This window comes from Telopea speciosissima, chromosome 7 (genome assembly GCF_018873765.1).
Source record: "Telopea speciosissima isolate NSW1024214 ecotype Mountain lineage chromosome 7, Tspe_v1, whole genome shotgun sequence".
In the NCBI taxonomy this organism is placed as follows: domain Eukaryota; kingdom Viridiplantae; phylum Streptophyta; class Magnoliopsida; order Proteales; family Proteaceae; genus Telopea; species Telopea speciosissima.
This window is the reverse complement of record NC_057922.1, coordinates 51,651,877-51,667,369: the sequence shown is the minus strand read 5'-3', so window position 1 is coordinate 51,667,369 and position 15,493 is coordinate 51,651,877. Positions and strand designations below refer to the sequence as shown.

Genomic DNA, 15,493 nt, shown 5'->3' with positions numbered 1-15,493 from the left:
CCCGACCGAGAACGAGATGACCTCGCTCGACCTTATCCCCAGCGTCCGCCCTTCGATGTTCTCCGGCTGGACGAGGGGTTTCTTCAAAGTTGGCATATGACCCCTGGTAGGAACCCTTGCCGAGCTTATCTCGCTTATCCGAGCCAACCCCTTAACTTAGTTTTCTTTTCCTTTTCTCGACTTGTTTCCTATGTTTTCGGTTTCTCTTGCGGTGGTCGGCCACATTCCTCCAATGGACACGGCTCGGTGAGGGCCGAGATTATCGCGGCTAGGAAGAAGAAGAATGCCGAGAAGAGACCCGGGCGAGTCCTCCAAGGCCTCCAAGGAAAGGGGGTGATGCCGGGACCATCGGACGCGTGTGGTCGGTCCGGAGGCCGAGAAGAACACGGGTCCAGCCGGGTCTCCGAGGAAGGGGAAAGGCCGAAAAGGCGAGAGGAGCCCGCCGAGAGACATTAAACGCCAAAAGCTCTCGGTTAACCGACGAGTGGCGGCCTTCCGCCCGTGGCCTCTCCCACCAACATCTCCCGATACGTCCCGGGAGGGCTTGACCAACAACGCCCACTGTGAGGCCGACTGGCGCCTCTTCCCGGGACTCGGCCTTGGCGTCGGCCGCTCACGCCAAGGAATGGCTGGATGCCGGTCGGCTCCCCCGACAAGGAGAAGCTGGAGGCGCTGTCCGACCTGAGCTCCTCTCCACCCTATTTCAAGACTTCAACATGGTAAGTTTCCTTGTCGGCTCTTGCCTATGATCCGATATGTGTAGTTTATCCCGATTTTTTGTTCTCATGCTTTTTTGTAGGGTTCGCCAAAGCAGTGGAGACCATGCTCCGCTTGAGCGGCTCTGACCGAGAACTATTCCTTGGGCGTCCAAGTGCAAGAAGGCTTATCAGGGCCGCCCAGGATGCCGTTCGAGGCGTCGGGAGACCCAAGAGAAGCTCACCGCTGCGAGGCCGAAGTGGAGAGCTCTCGGGCCTAGGTGGCCAGCAGAGATAAGGTCCGGGCTCTGCAGCTCGGCTCGCAGAGGTGAAGGAGAAGGCCAAGGAAGATCCGCCACGGCTCGGAGCGCGCGATTAGCGACTATCTCCAATCGGAGGAGTACGCCGATATCTCCCACGAGATTAGGAAGCCTCCCTTCGCCGAAGGTTTTGAAGCAGCCGAGCTGAGCTTTTGGCCGAGATCAAGGCAACGTATCCCCGATCTCAATCTCTCCCGCTTTGACGATGATGCGACTACTTTTGCGGGGAGATGGGAGATGAGGAGGGTGCCGAGGTCACCCAAGCTCACCCACAGGCCACTCGCCGGCCGACGTCGTCCCTCCGGGAGCTGGACCTCAAGACCTCGCCGCCGAGCCCAACACCGTGGACGCCTCCGAGGGTGCCTCCAAGTCCCACGCCGAGGAGGCGGAGATGTAAAATTTTTTTTTTTTTTTTTTTTTTTTTTATGTGTGGGGCCGAGTGCCTCTTTTGTAACCGTGCCGATTAGTCGGCTTTCAATGAATAAAACAACTTATTTTTGTCAAAATTTGTCTAAGTATTTGAACTCGGCGCCTCGTATTCTTTTCCTTGCGTATTCTGCTTCGTTTGTGGCCGAGCTGCCGAGTCGCTTCACTAACCGAGCTTAGGAACTCGTCTCTTTTCTATCCATACCAAACGTTGTCGGTGGTTTCGCTATGCCCGCCGAGGTCAATGCGATCTTCGCATTGGTTGGTTAATTCGCCTTTCCCTTGATCGATTGGAGAGGCTATCATATAAGCGGACGCGTGGCGAATATCCTTCTTGGCCGAGCCCAATGCCTTAGCGTGGTTTTGTACTTCATTAGGCTCGGCCAAATAGGGACGTCGGCCGCGGAGAGGTCGGCCATGTCTACGTGGACATGTCTTACGACTCGGTTGCCGACCTATGAGGGTCGGTTTTTTGATGTCGGCCTGGTCTATGAGGACCGGTCTTACGACTTGGCTGCCGACCTATGAGGGTCGGTCTTTGATGTCGGCCTGGTCTATGAGGACCGGTCTTACGACTTGGTGCCGACCTATGAGGGTCGGTCTTTGATGTCGGCCTGGTCTATGAGGACCGGTCTTACGACTTGGCTGCCGACCTATGAGGGTCGGTCTTTGATGTCGGCCTGGTCTATGAGGACCGGTCTTATGACTTGGCGCCGACCTATAAGGGTCGGTCTTTGATGTCGGCCTGGTCTATGAGGACCGGTCTTACGACTTCGACTTGGGAGCTTGCCAATACGTTGAGTGTTGGAGAAAAGACTTTATTGAATCAAATGTCGAACTGAAACCGAATACAATCATGTTCAATTATTGAAAAAACTTTTCAAATTTTCCGAGTTCCAAGGTCTCGGTACCTTCTTGCCCCGGAGTCGCAAGCGATATGTGCCAGGCGAATTTGCTTGGAGACTATGTACGGCCTTCCGGTTTGGTGCTAATTTTCCTTGTTGCCTCGGCCGGGATGCGCTAAGTTTTCTGAGAACAAGGTCCCCTTGACGAAAATGCCGCTCTTTGACTCTTGAATCATAGTAGCTTGCCGTTTTCGTTGGTACGCCGCGTTTCAAGTAGGGCATTTTCTCGAATTCATCGAGGAAGTCCAAATTGGCTCGCAGCCCATCTTTATAGGTCTTCTCATCGAAGTTGAGCACTCGGTATGATGAAGCCATAACTTCAACCGGTGCGAGGGCTTCGGTCCCATAAGCGAGGCGAAATGGACTCTCCCGGTTGGAGTTCTTCATTGTCCGATATGCCCGGAGGACGCTTGGGAGTTCTTCCATCCATCTCCCCTTGGCCTCATCCAACCTCCTTTTAATGCCGGCAAGTAATGTTCGGTCGGACACTTCTACTTGTCCGTTTGCTTGTGGGTGAGCTACCGAGATGGGTCGGAAGTCAATGTGGAAGTGCTCGCAGAATTCTCGGAAGGTCGGGTTGTTGAATTGTGCGCCATTATCGGTGATGAGAACTTTCGTAGCCCGAACCGGTAGATGACCTTATCTCGGAAAAAATTTTCCATGTTCTTCTCGATGATGGTGGCAAGGGGCTCGGCCTCGACCCACTTGGTGAAGTAATCGATCGCCACCACTACGTATTTTCTGTTTCCGACGGGGGTGAAATCTCCGAGAATGTCCATTCCCCACATAGCGAATGGGATTGGGCTCGGCATTGAGGTTAATTTTGTTGCTGGTCGGCTTGGGATTGGCGCGAACAGCTTGGCACTTCTCACATGTTTTCACGTATTTCATGGCTTCTTCTTGCATTCGTGGCCAATAGAATCCTTGACGAAGTATCTTGTATGCAAGAGCTCGGCCGCCCATGTGACTCCCTCATATTCCCTCATGCACCTCGGCTAATGCATATTCGGCCCCCTTCGGTCCCGGACATCGGAGAAGAGGGGCCGAGATTGCCCTTTGTAGAGTACTCCGTCGATCATCGAGTACTTGGAAGATCGGATCTTGACCTTCCTTGCTTCGTCTCGGTTCCCCGGGAGCGGTCATTCTCCAAGTAGTTGACAATGGGGTCCAACCAGTCGGCCCATCCTCTTCAATGTGCTTTATGCTTTCTTCTTGTAAGGATGGTTTCTCCAATATTTCTATGTATACTGACCGGCTCGATATTGGAGGTCAGCCTTGGCCAACCTAGATAAGGAGTCCGCCGTGGCATTCTCTTGTCTCGGTATTCGAGTCATCTCGAAGTGTTCGAGCTCGGAGATCGGATCTCGGGCTCGACCCGGTATGCTATCATCCTTTCGTCTTTTGCCTCGTAGTCTCCGTTGACCTGGTTGACCACGAGTTGGGAGTCTCCTCGCACCTTCAACCGCTTTATGCCCATAGCTTTGCCGACTCAAGTCCACTAGAAGGGCTTCATACTCAGCCTCATTGTTTGAGGCGGAAAACTTGAACCTTAGGGCATATTGGACCGAAAGCCTTCGGGGCTTACAAGTATTAGGCCGCCCACTTCCTCCGGAATTGCTTGAGCCGTCCACATTCATGGTCCAAGTCGGGTCGGCCGTAGCCCCAACCTCCTCGACTGTCTTTTCTTCTACAACCTCATGCTCGGGCCCCGTGCATTCGGCGATGAAGTCGGCCAGGGCTTGTCCTTTTATCGCCGTCCTGGTCGATAGCTTATATCGTATTCACTCAGCTCAACCGCCCGGAAATCAGCCGTCCCGAAACGTCGGGTTTGTGCAATATCTTTTTGAGTGGCTGGTCGTGATTCCACGATCGGATGGGCTTGGAAGTACGGCCTCGGTTCCTTGCAGCCGTGATTAGGCGAATGCTACTTTCTCCCGGAATACCTTGTCTCGGCATCAACAAGAACGTGGCTGATATAGTATATCGGCCTTTGAGTTCGACTCTCTTCCCGATCAACACCGCACCGACCGCTACGGAGTGGCGGCTAAGTAGACTTGAAGTTCCTCTTTTGGTTCAGGTCGGTGAGAAGAGGCGGGTTCTCCAAATATTTCTTCACTCTTCAAAAGCTTCTTGGCATTCGGATGACCGGATAAAATCTTTTGGGTTCGGATATTCTTTAGGGCCTTAAAGAACGGTAGGCACTTGTCGCCGATCTCGACATGAATCGCGCCAACGCCGCCACACGTCCGTTTAGCCTTTGTACTTCTCGGATCGTCCTTGGAGGACTCATCTCTTGGATGGCTCTGATTTTTGCCGGATTGGCTTCGATGCCTCGACAGAGACCATGAAGCCGAGGAACTTTCCCGAGGTTACGCCGAATGCACACTTGGCGGGATTCAGCTTCATCCGGTTCTTCCTCAATACGCCGAAGGCTTCTTCCAGTCGGCCAAGTGGTGCTCGGCCTTCAAACTTTTCACCAACATGTCGTCCACGTAGACTTCCATGTTCTTTCCGATCTGCTCGCGGAATATAAAGTTCACGAGGCGCTGGTATGTCGCTCTCGGCATTCTTCAATCTGAACGGCATGACCTTGTAGCGAAATTCTCTTAGTCGGGTTCGGAAGGCCGTGTACGACTCGTCCTCCTCATGCATCATGATTTGGTTGTAGCCGAGTACGCATCCATGAAACTCAGCATCTCGTGACCTGCCATGGCGTCGATCAAGAGGTCGATCCGAGGTAATGGGTACTCATCTTTTGGGCAGGCCTTGTTGAGGTCGGTGTAGTCGACACACATTCTCCACTTCCCGTTCGGTTTAGGGACCATGACGACGTTAGCCAACCAGGTCGGGAATTTCTCTTCTCGGATGAATCCCGATCGGCTGAGCTTCTCCACCTCTTCTTTGATTGCGTTGCCGATCAAGTGCGTAGTTACTTCTCTTCGCCGGATTGGTTTCCACCGGATCCACATGGAGTCGGTGCTCGGCTATATGTCCGGTATGCCCGACATGTCGGGCCGACCAGGCGAAGACATCGGCGTCGCTTTTAAGAAAACTCCGAGCCGCCTTCTTTGATCTTTCTTTAGTAGTGATCCGAGCTGGACCACCTTGGTGGGTCATCTTCGCCGAGATGAAGTGGGGTCGGGTCTTCCACGGGTCGCCCTCTTCTCTCGATAAGCTCATCCCGCTGATCCTCGGGGAGATGTTCGACGCACATGGCCATTCCTCGAACATTACCCTTGTTTCGCTTGACGAAGGTAGCGTAGCACTCTCGTGCCTTCTTTTGGTTGCCTCGGACCTCGCCGACACCGTTCTCGGTGGGGAACTTCATCTTCAAGTGAGTCGGGAGATGATGGCTTGGAGGGCGGTCAATGACGGCGGCCGAGTATGGCGTTGAAAGCCACTACCGACCGTACCACCATGAATTTGACTTGGATCGTCGCTCGGCGTGGAGCTTGCCCAATTGTGACTAGTAGATCGACGAGCCCTTGATGGTCGCGCGCTCCTAGAATCCGTGAAGCGAGGTTCCTTCGGGCTTAAGCGCTTGTCGCCGAAGCCAAATTGTCGACGCTTCAATGACTTAAGGTCCACCGATGCGCCGGTATCGACCAATACACGGTGTACGGGTGCTGTTCGCAATTTCTACCCGCACCACTAAAGCATCGTCATGAGGTAAACTTATACCTTCGAGGTCGGCTTCCGTGAAGGAGATCGCACGCCGCTTGAGTTTCTTGGCGGGCATCTCGGCTACTCCGACGAAGCGAGCGTTTGCCTTAGCCTTTCTAGTACTCTCTTGCCCGGCCCCCGAGGATAGTGTATATGGGGGCTCCCTTATCGTTGCTCGGCCCGATCCGTCCTCCTTCTTCTCGGCTCGACCTTGTCATCGTCTCTTTCAACTCGCCTTGTTTTCGGCCTTAGGCTCGGCTCTTCTTTGATCTCGGTCATCAGGCCATCGACCTCCCGATCTTCTCGGCCTCCTTTGACATATCGCTTCAAGTGGCCTGCTTTTATCGCCTCTTCAATTTCTCTTTTCACCGATAGCAATCTTTGGTGTCATGACCGATGTCCTTGTGGAATTGGCAATATTTGTTGGGATTCCGAGATGACCCCGCTTGCATCGGTCGGGGTCGGCGGATGTACCCCCATCTTGTATTTGCATCGGGATCTCCTTGCGAGATGCATTCAATGGCGTGTAGTCGGGGCTCCGAGCTCGATCCGATCTGTCACTTGATCCGTCCTTGGCCTTTTGTCTTCTCTTCTGCCGTGTTGTCGGCCTTTTCTTGCCGTACGGCCTTCGTTGCTTTCCGGGCTTGGAGGACCTCGCCATATTTGCGAACTCGTTGCACCTCTCCAAGAGCTCGGCCAGGTTTCTTGTCGGCTTCCGGCCAAATCCTTGATAAGGTCCATGTCGGCCAATCCATTGCTCATAGCCGTATGGGCCGTGACCTCATCCAAATCCTTGATATCTAAGGATTCCTTGTTGAAGCGGAGACGAATGCTCGGATCGACTCGTCGGGCCTTTGCTTCACGCCGAGGAGGTTGACCGTGGTCTTCTTGTGCTTCATACTACTGAAGCGCGTGACAAAGGCTCGACGAGTTGAGCGAAGCTTTTATGGAATTCGGCGGCAACCAGGAAAACCATGAGGTCGCCGCGCCCTTGAGGGATACAGGGAAGGCTCGGCAAGAAACGATCTCGGTACTTCCGTACATGGTCATCATCGCATTAAAGTAGTTGATGTGATCTGTTGGGTCGGTCATCCCGTCATACCGTCGAACGGGAGAGGTTTGAAACCGTGTGGTAGCGGCGCGGTCATGATCTCTGGAGGATAAGGGTGACGCCCGACCGAGAGTAGGCATCCGGGGTTGCTTGTTTCTTCAACCCCTCTACTTGCTCGGCCAAATCTCGTAGCCGCTTCTCCGCTCGGTTTCAGGTGCTCGGCCAACCGGCTCCTTGGCCCGGATTGATATGGTCGGTTGTCCACCGTAGTCGGCCATTTTGGTCGGCTCGGCCCTCACCATCCTTCCTTGTTCTTTTTCTTCTTGGAAGTTGGACCTCGGGGCTCCCCGTTGTTCTTCTCGGGAGGTGAGCTCGACGCCGGGGTATGACGCTATCCTTGTCCGTGTCTCGGCGCGCGCTTTCAACCGGTCTTTCATTTGTTCTCGGAATATCCTTGGCGGTTCGTCCCTCCCCGATCCGACCGAGAAAATACCGACCTCCTTGCTACGAGCCGGCTGGTTCAATTTCCCCCCTGCTCGCGGGCTTTGGCGATGTTCTTGTTCACCCCGGCGAGGGCCTCTCTCGGGCGCGGAGGTGGAGTCTTCGACGAGACGGGTGCGAAGACGTAGCCCGACTCGGCTCGGCCCTATGCCGCCACCATTTTGCTTGTAAGTTTCTTTCGGCGTGGGCCGGAGCTGGAGGGACCGGCGTGCCTGACCCATCAGCCCACATCGGGCCATCCGGTTCATGAAGGCGCGCAGCATCTCGTTGGTGTGGAGCATCTGCACCGCAAATCCATAACCTGTCGATTATTTGTCGGGGCTTCGGGTCCAAACTCTCCGGCAAGGGTGGCGGTGCAGTAGGACATTCCCGTCCAAACTTGGCTCGGCCTGCACCCGGCTAGCCGCGGCCGTGGTTAGTGCACCTCCTCCATTCCCGCTCTCTCGGAGGTGGAATGGTGCCCGTGATGGGCTGCGCACCGCTCTAGGGGTCTTCTTTATCCCCTGCCGAGAGGCTTCGGGCGGTGATCGTCTCGTCGGCACAACGGGTTGCGGCTCCTCCGTACGGAAGTAGAGCCATGTTGCCCGACCTCGTATGCACCATTATTATTGTTCTAGGAATTGGCGTAAACGACGATACTTGCCGATGTCGTTCCCACGACGGCGCCAAATCATTGCGTGTGAAAACCTCCGGTAGTGGTTCGCCCGTGGATGAACTCCGCAAAACCAAGCAATGAGCGCAAGAGGGCCGGTGTGGCTCGGCCTAGGACTCTCCGATGCTCAAGTCAGGTCTTCAACGCGATAGCGTAATCGCCTATTAAAAGCCAGAAGCGGAATAGAGCTCCATACCTGGGTATTTATAGAGTAAGGAGGAGATGAGACGGTTGGGAGAGTCCTAGTATGGTAGGAGTCCTTCTTTCGGAAGGTTCTCTCGCGTAGAGCGGAGTGGAGAGTTATTTTTGGGGTCGGACTCTTATTAAGGTAAGAGTCCATGTAGAGTGTGATTCGTGTTGGCTTGGGATCGTGGCTCGGTCCTTATCCCGTGATTCTCGGATGTGCTTGACGTGGCTCTGAGATCCCCTGGGGTGCCATGGGAGCCTCAATGGAGGAGGGCTCGCCTACGAGGTCGGCCCGAGAGGAGGTTGGTCTCGGCTATGAGGTCGGCCAGAGTCCCTGGCGACCCGTATAATCTCGGCCTCAATCACCGGCAGCTCGCTCAAACCCGGCTTTGTCGGGTGACTTATCGGATATGGGGTTCGGCCCAGTTTCCTGCTCGGCCCAACTCGGTTCTCGGACTGAGGTCGGGTCGGCGACGTGGCAGCCTCTGATAGGTGGGGTGTTTTATGCCTCATCATCACCTTGGGGAGCTCTAGTATTGTTTGTAAAGAAGAAGGATGGGGCCATGCGTATGTGAATTAACTATCAAGAATTGAACAAGGTTACCATTAAGAACAAGTATCTTCTACTCCACATTGAGAACTTGTTTGATCAGTTGAAGGGAGCTAAGGCTTTCTCAAAGATTGACCTCCGTTCGAGGTACCATCAGTTGAAGATTAAAGAGGAGGATGTCCCCAAGACAGCTTTTAGGACTTGATATGGGCATTATGAATTTCAAGTGATGTCATTTGGATTGACTAATGCACCAACAACGTTTGGATTTAATGAATAGAATTTTTCATAACTACTTAGATCAATTTGTCATCATCTTCATTGATGATTTTCTGATCTACTCCAAGAGTGCAGAAGAGCATGAGGCACATTTGAGAGCAATGCTTTAGATATTGAGAGAGTAAATTATTTTCCAAATTCAAGAAGTGTGAATTTTGGCTAGATCGGCTTGTATTCTTAGGCCATGTTTTCTTAGAGGAAGGTATATTAGTAGACCCAAGCAAAGTCCAAGCAATGTTGGATTAGGTATGACCGACTAGTGTAACTGAAGTATAGAGTTTATTGGGTTTAACGAGATATTATCGGAGATTCATGGAAGGATTTCCTCGTATTGCAGTGTTGCTTACACAGTTGACTAGGAAGAATGTAAAGTTTGAGTGGATTGATAAATTTGAGAAGTGTTTTCAAGATCTGAAGCAAAGATTGATAACAACCCCTATGTTAACCATTCCTTCTGTTTCAGGAGGCTTTGTCATATTCGGTGATGCCTCACGTTTAGGTCTTGATTATGTTTTGATGCAACATGGGAAGGTGGTTACATATGCTTCAAGGCAACTCAAGGAATATAAAAAGAACTATCCTACCCCATGACTTAGAAATGGCAGCCATAGTTTTTGCACTAAAAATATGGAGACACTACCTATATGGTGGGAAGGTTTGAGATCTACACAAACCACAAGAGTTTGAAGTATATCTTCACTAAAAAATAATTAACTATGAGGCAATGCAGGTCATTGGAGTTATTAAAAGATTATGATTTCTCTAGCAACTACCATCCAGGGAAGGCGAATGTCGTTGTAAATGCATTAAGTAGGAATACTCAAGGATATTTAGCAATGTTGTTAACCACACAAGATCACATCCTTGAGGACTAGAGAAACTAGGGGTAGAGGTAGTTGTGAGAAACACCACAGCTATCCTAACAAATCTTACAGAACAACCTTCTTGTTTGATAAGATCAAATCTAGACAAGGAAATGATCAGTCCTTGGTGAAGATCAGAAAAGAAGTATAGGAAGGGAAGAAACAAATTTTAATATCTATAACGATGGAGCTTTGAGGTACAACACATGGCTGTGTGTACCAAATGATGTTGAGTTGAAGTAGGAAATCTTGAAAGAGGCGTACCAGTCAGCATATACAATACATCCAAGTAGTACCAAGATGTACCAAGATTTGAAAGGTATATTTTGGTGGAATAACATGAAGAGAGAAAATGCTCAGTTTGTTGAGCAAGGCTTGGTATGCCAATAGGTCAAGGTGGAACATTAGAGACCTTCAGGGTTATTGCAGCCCTTGATGATCCCAGGGTAGAGATGAGAGCATGTGACCATGGACTTTTTAACATCATAGCTAAAACATCCAGAGGTTATGATGCAGTGTGGGTTATAGTGGACCGTTTGACCAAGTCAACACATTTCTTTTTTTTGGGTGAATAAGTCAACACATTTCTTATCAGATGTATATTGATGAAATTGTCAGACTTCATAGAGTATAGTATCTATTGTATCTGATTGGGATCCAAGATTAACATCTCGGTTTTGGCAAAAATTGCAGCAAGCTTTGGGTACTCAATTGCACTGTAGTATAGTTTTCAATCTTCAAACTAATGGACAGTCAGAAAGGACCATCAAGACCCTAGATGATATGTTAAGGGCTTGTGTGATGGATTTAAGTGGTAGCTGGGATGAGCATATATCATTTATAGAATTTGCTTATAATAACAGCTTTCAAGCTACTATAGGCATGGCACCTTAAGAGGCATTATATGGTAGGAAGTGCAGATGCCCACTATATTATGATGAAGTTCGAGAAAGATTCTTGGTCTAGAAATAATTTGGGTTAAATACGCATACCCCCCTAAAATGCACCGAATATTCCTCATGCCCCCTAAGGTTCTGACAAGTCCACACACACCCCCTAAAAATTCTACGTACTACCCCTACTTTACCCCCTTAACGCCATTTAAGTCCACACAATGCATTAAATGCTAAAAAATGACCAAACTACCCTTTCTTCTATCTTTTCTAAAATTTGAAAAGACCTAATTGCCCTGAGCTATATGCTAAAATTTGAAAAGACCATAATGCCCTCATCTTCCCTAAATCATCATCTTCTTTTACAATGTAGATGCCCAATACTACCACCACCACCACCACCCCCACCATTAACATCATCACCACTGTGAAGCCCAACCTTCAACACCACCTCCAACTCCTCCACCTTTGTCAATTCCACCACTGAGTCCCCCTCCCTTGCCTATTCTTCTACCAACATCACCGCCCTTACAACTGAAATTCAGGCAGCCATTAAACCTCAATTTTCCATTTATCCTTCCATGATCCATGGTCATTGATTGGCCACATCAACCGACCCTAAGAGTCAAAATGATTATCAAACGCTCAGTGGTTCTCTGGTTAGGTATTGCATGTAAGACACTTCTTTGGATTTATCTTGTAAAAATGGAGAAGGAGAAATTCTTTAATCTGGCATATAATAATGAAGAATGGAGGTGGTACTGGTAGGTGAAAGCCAACCTGCAACACACTCACAAATCACAACTAACCTACACGGCTACACCTACTTTCCTCTTTCAGTTGACGACAAAACCCAAAAATTAAAGGACGACTATTAGCCAATTACCCACAAAACACTTCAGAACCGAAAGGTCCTCCTGCAACCTTCAAATTTCAGAGAGAGGTGAGAAGTTAATTATCAGTTATGGGATTTGGTTCAGAGTCATCATCGTCAAAGACAGCTTCTCTGGACGAATTACTCCATATGTTTGGGTTTGAGATCCAGGGAGTTTCGCTGAAGAGGCTAACTGGACATCTAAAGGTGACCGATAAGTGTTGCCAGGTGAGTAATAAGTCATAACTTATCACCTTAGTCCGATTCCTCTTTTCGTTTTCTTCTCTTCTGCTTGAGAATTGAAAGTCGAAACCAAAAACCCTAACCTTTTTGTCTCGTTTGATCAATTTTTTGATGATCTTAATTTTAGTTTCTCTTTTGTAATTATGAATATTATTATGATTCAGAGATGGAAGGTGTTGCACGAAGGCATAGCGGCACTGATTGCAGAGTCACTGGCAAGTATGGGAGCTCAAATGGCATCTGGATTCTGTCGGATTGTCGGAATTGAGCTCAACATCAACCATTTGGCCGAGGCTTACCTGGACGACATGGTGGTGGCCGCTGCCCTCATTGCCCTATTTCTATGTGAAAGGAGTGAAGGCGACATCTTACAGAAAGCTTAGAGTCACAGAGCTGCCAAGGCTCATCCAATGAAAACAATCCCTACCATGGCTGCCCAAATTTCAATGGTAAGGGCGGTGGTGTTGGTGGAGGAATAGGTAAGGGAGGGGGACTCGGTGGTGGAATTGGTAGAGATGGAGGAGTTGGAGGGGGTGTTGGAGGTGGGGCTTCACGGTGGTGATGGTGGTAATGGTGGGTGGCTGTGATGGTGGTGGTGGTAGTATTGGGTATCTACATTGTAAAAGAAGATGATGATTTGGTGAAGATGAGGGCATTTTGGTTTTTTCAAATTTTAGCAAATAAGTCTTTTCAAATTTTAGAAAAGATTGAAAAAATGATAGTTTGGTCATTTTTAAGCATTTAACGCCTGGTGTGAACTTAAAATCTTAAATGGTTTTAGAGGGGTAAAGTAAGGGTGGTACGTGGAATTTTTAGGGGGTGTGGATTTGTCAGAACCTTAGGGAGCATGAGGAATATTGGGTGCATTTTAAGGGATATATGTATTTAACCCAAATAATTTAGAAAACTTGAGATAAAGTAAAGCTAATTCAGCAGAGGATTTCTATTATCCCGAGCCAATAGCAGAGTTGTGTTGATTCCCAACATAAGAATTTGGTATTCGCAATCGGTGATTTGGTGTTCTTTAGAGCAGCCCCAATAAGGGAGTTATTTGGTAACTTGAGCCCAAGATTTGTGGGTCCGTTTGAAACTCTACAAAGAGTTGGTAGTATGGCATACATGCTAGCATTACCACCACCCTTATCCGGAATTCACAAATGTCTATCATGTTCCTGCTATGAGGAGATATGTGTCACATTCATCCCATGTACTTAGCTATGAACCTCTTCAACTCAAGGATGATCTGACTAATGAAGAGAAAATGATTCGAACCTTAGAACGCAAAGAGCATGTTTTGAGGAACTGAATGATTTCTTATGTGAAAATCTTGTGGCGGAATCATTCGGTTGAAGAAGCTTCTTGGGAGTAAATGATGAGATGCACGCCAACTATCTGTATCTTTTTTATGCTTATATACATCATTTAATTTCGAGGATGAAACTTTTATAAGGGGATGATGTAACACCCCACATATGTGCCATGATAATTTTATTATTATTTTGGATGGTTATGAATATTTTAATGTTCTTGTGAATATTTTATTATTATGGAGAAATTATTGATCCCTCCCCTGTACTTTGCCTAATTATACATTCCTCCTTTCAATTTTACCCAATTACATACAATTCCCCTATAGTTTTCGCGAAAAGACTAAGACCACCACTGTTAGCTTTCGTCTGTTAAGTCGTGACGTGATGTATTTGTATTTTTTTAATACCAAAACTATCCCTAAGACCTTGTGAGAATACCATTTTACCCTTTGGAGAAAGCTTTCATACACGGTCGTATAAATCGTGTATGTGAGAGGGTGGGAGTTTCAAGACATTAATTAATGGATAGGGATTTATGACTTTTCCAACTCTTTGTGAGAGACCTTCTCACGGACACGGTTTATACAACCGTGTATGAAAACTTTTCCCTTACCCTTTTGATTAAAAACAAAGAGAACAAGTTCTTTCTGAATTTTAATCTGTTGTAACTGAGGTGCTGCTATGCACATCGTGCGGTGCAGCAGCGGTCATAAGTGCACAGCGGGCCCCATTGTGCACACATGACCGTTCTTTCTCTTCTTTTTCCCAACCTCGTCTTCCTCCTCTGTACCTGGACATTGCCGGTGATGAAACCGGCTTCCATTGACTGAGAAGGGAGACACTTCGCCGAGAGAACAAGGAGACACTTCCCGCCACCTAAAAACGAAACGGAGACTGGTGATTGGCTAGACTTCTTAAGTGCAGCCTCAACAGCTTGTCTTGGGATAAATACACGTTGAACTTCATCTTCTTCCTCCTAACTTTCATTCGCCATTTTCTTGTAATATTTGTTGCAGCCCAGATTTGTCTTCCAAGTTTTTTTTTTCTTTAATTACCCAGCAGATCAGGTTGCTTCTGCATTTGGATTTTGCTTTTTTCACTTGAAAAACATTTCTTAATTCTGCAATGCAAAGCCAGTACCAGAATTTGGAACATTGAAGTCCTCCATATTTTTGTCCTTTGATCTGAGTATTGTGCTGATCCTAGGCCTGGCCGAAGCACAATTGCAATTTTCCCTTTGCTTGTGCTGATCATCAATACCTGCAACTTCTGCTAATATCGATTTCTTCAATTACTCCAGATCTGATATCTAGTTTTGGCTGATTGTTTGGGGCTTTTATAAAGCTTCTTGAAGAGGTCCTTTGACCCATAACCCATAATGAGATCCAAAAGCAATTGTTTGACAATAGTTTTCCTAGAAGAGAATACATTTTAATGAGATCCAAAATCAATTCGAAGATTGCCAAATCCAGAGTTTAGAGGCAAAACAGGTTATAAAGCTTCACTGTGAACCAATGCCTCTCCGTCTCCAACCACTGGAAAGCAGTCAGCATACTCGTGATCTCAGGTGGGATCTCTCCAAATAACTCTCAGCCGGAAGAAAACGGTACCACATTTTAACGATTTGAGGTCTTTTAGGATGAAGATGAAGAAAAGGGTAGCATAGTAATTCTATTCGTAATGTTTTAATATTGGGTGAAAATAGTCTTTTACATACAATAACTAACAGAAGGCTAACACTTTCAGCCCAAGGGGTTTAAATGTAATTGGGTAAAATTAAGGGAGAAATCTATAATTAAGGCAAAGTATCGAGGGAGGAATCTATAATTAATGCCTTGAAACTCTCATAGATCCCCATAATAATAATAATATATTTTTAATTTTTATTTTTGAAATTGGAGAGCTTTAATAGGGGGATAGGGATTGGAAATAGACCCTAAAGTGGTTTGAACTAATGACCTCTTAGTTGAATAGTTGGTATTTTGCCAACTGAACTGATCCCTTGAAATTTTATCCTCTATTGTTACTGTATGGTGCAGTAATGCATCATGCGACGGTTGCAAAGGACATGTGCATCATGTA

General features: G+C 48.0%; 1 protein-coding gene across 1 annotated transcript; it reads left to right on the top strand.

The window, feature by feature from the left end:
* The first annotated feature begins 11,896 nt into the window (after nt 1-11,896).
* Nucleotides 11,897-12,484, top strand: LOC122668669 (1,4-dihydroxy-2-naphthoyl-CoA thioesterase 1-like). Its single transcript, XM_043865205.1, has 2 exons — nt 11,897-12,086; nt 12,266-12,484. Exons 1-2 carry the CDS (start codon nt 11,949-11,951, stop codon nt 12,482-12,484), a joined length of 357 nt encoding a protein of 118 aa, XP_043721140.1. The 5' UTR covers nt 11,897-11,948.
* The last annotated feature ends 3,009 nt before the right edge of the window (nt 12,485-15,493 follow it).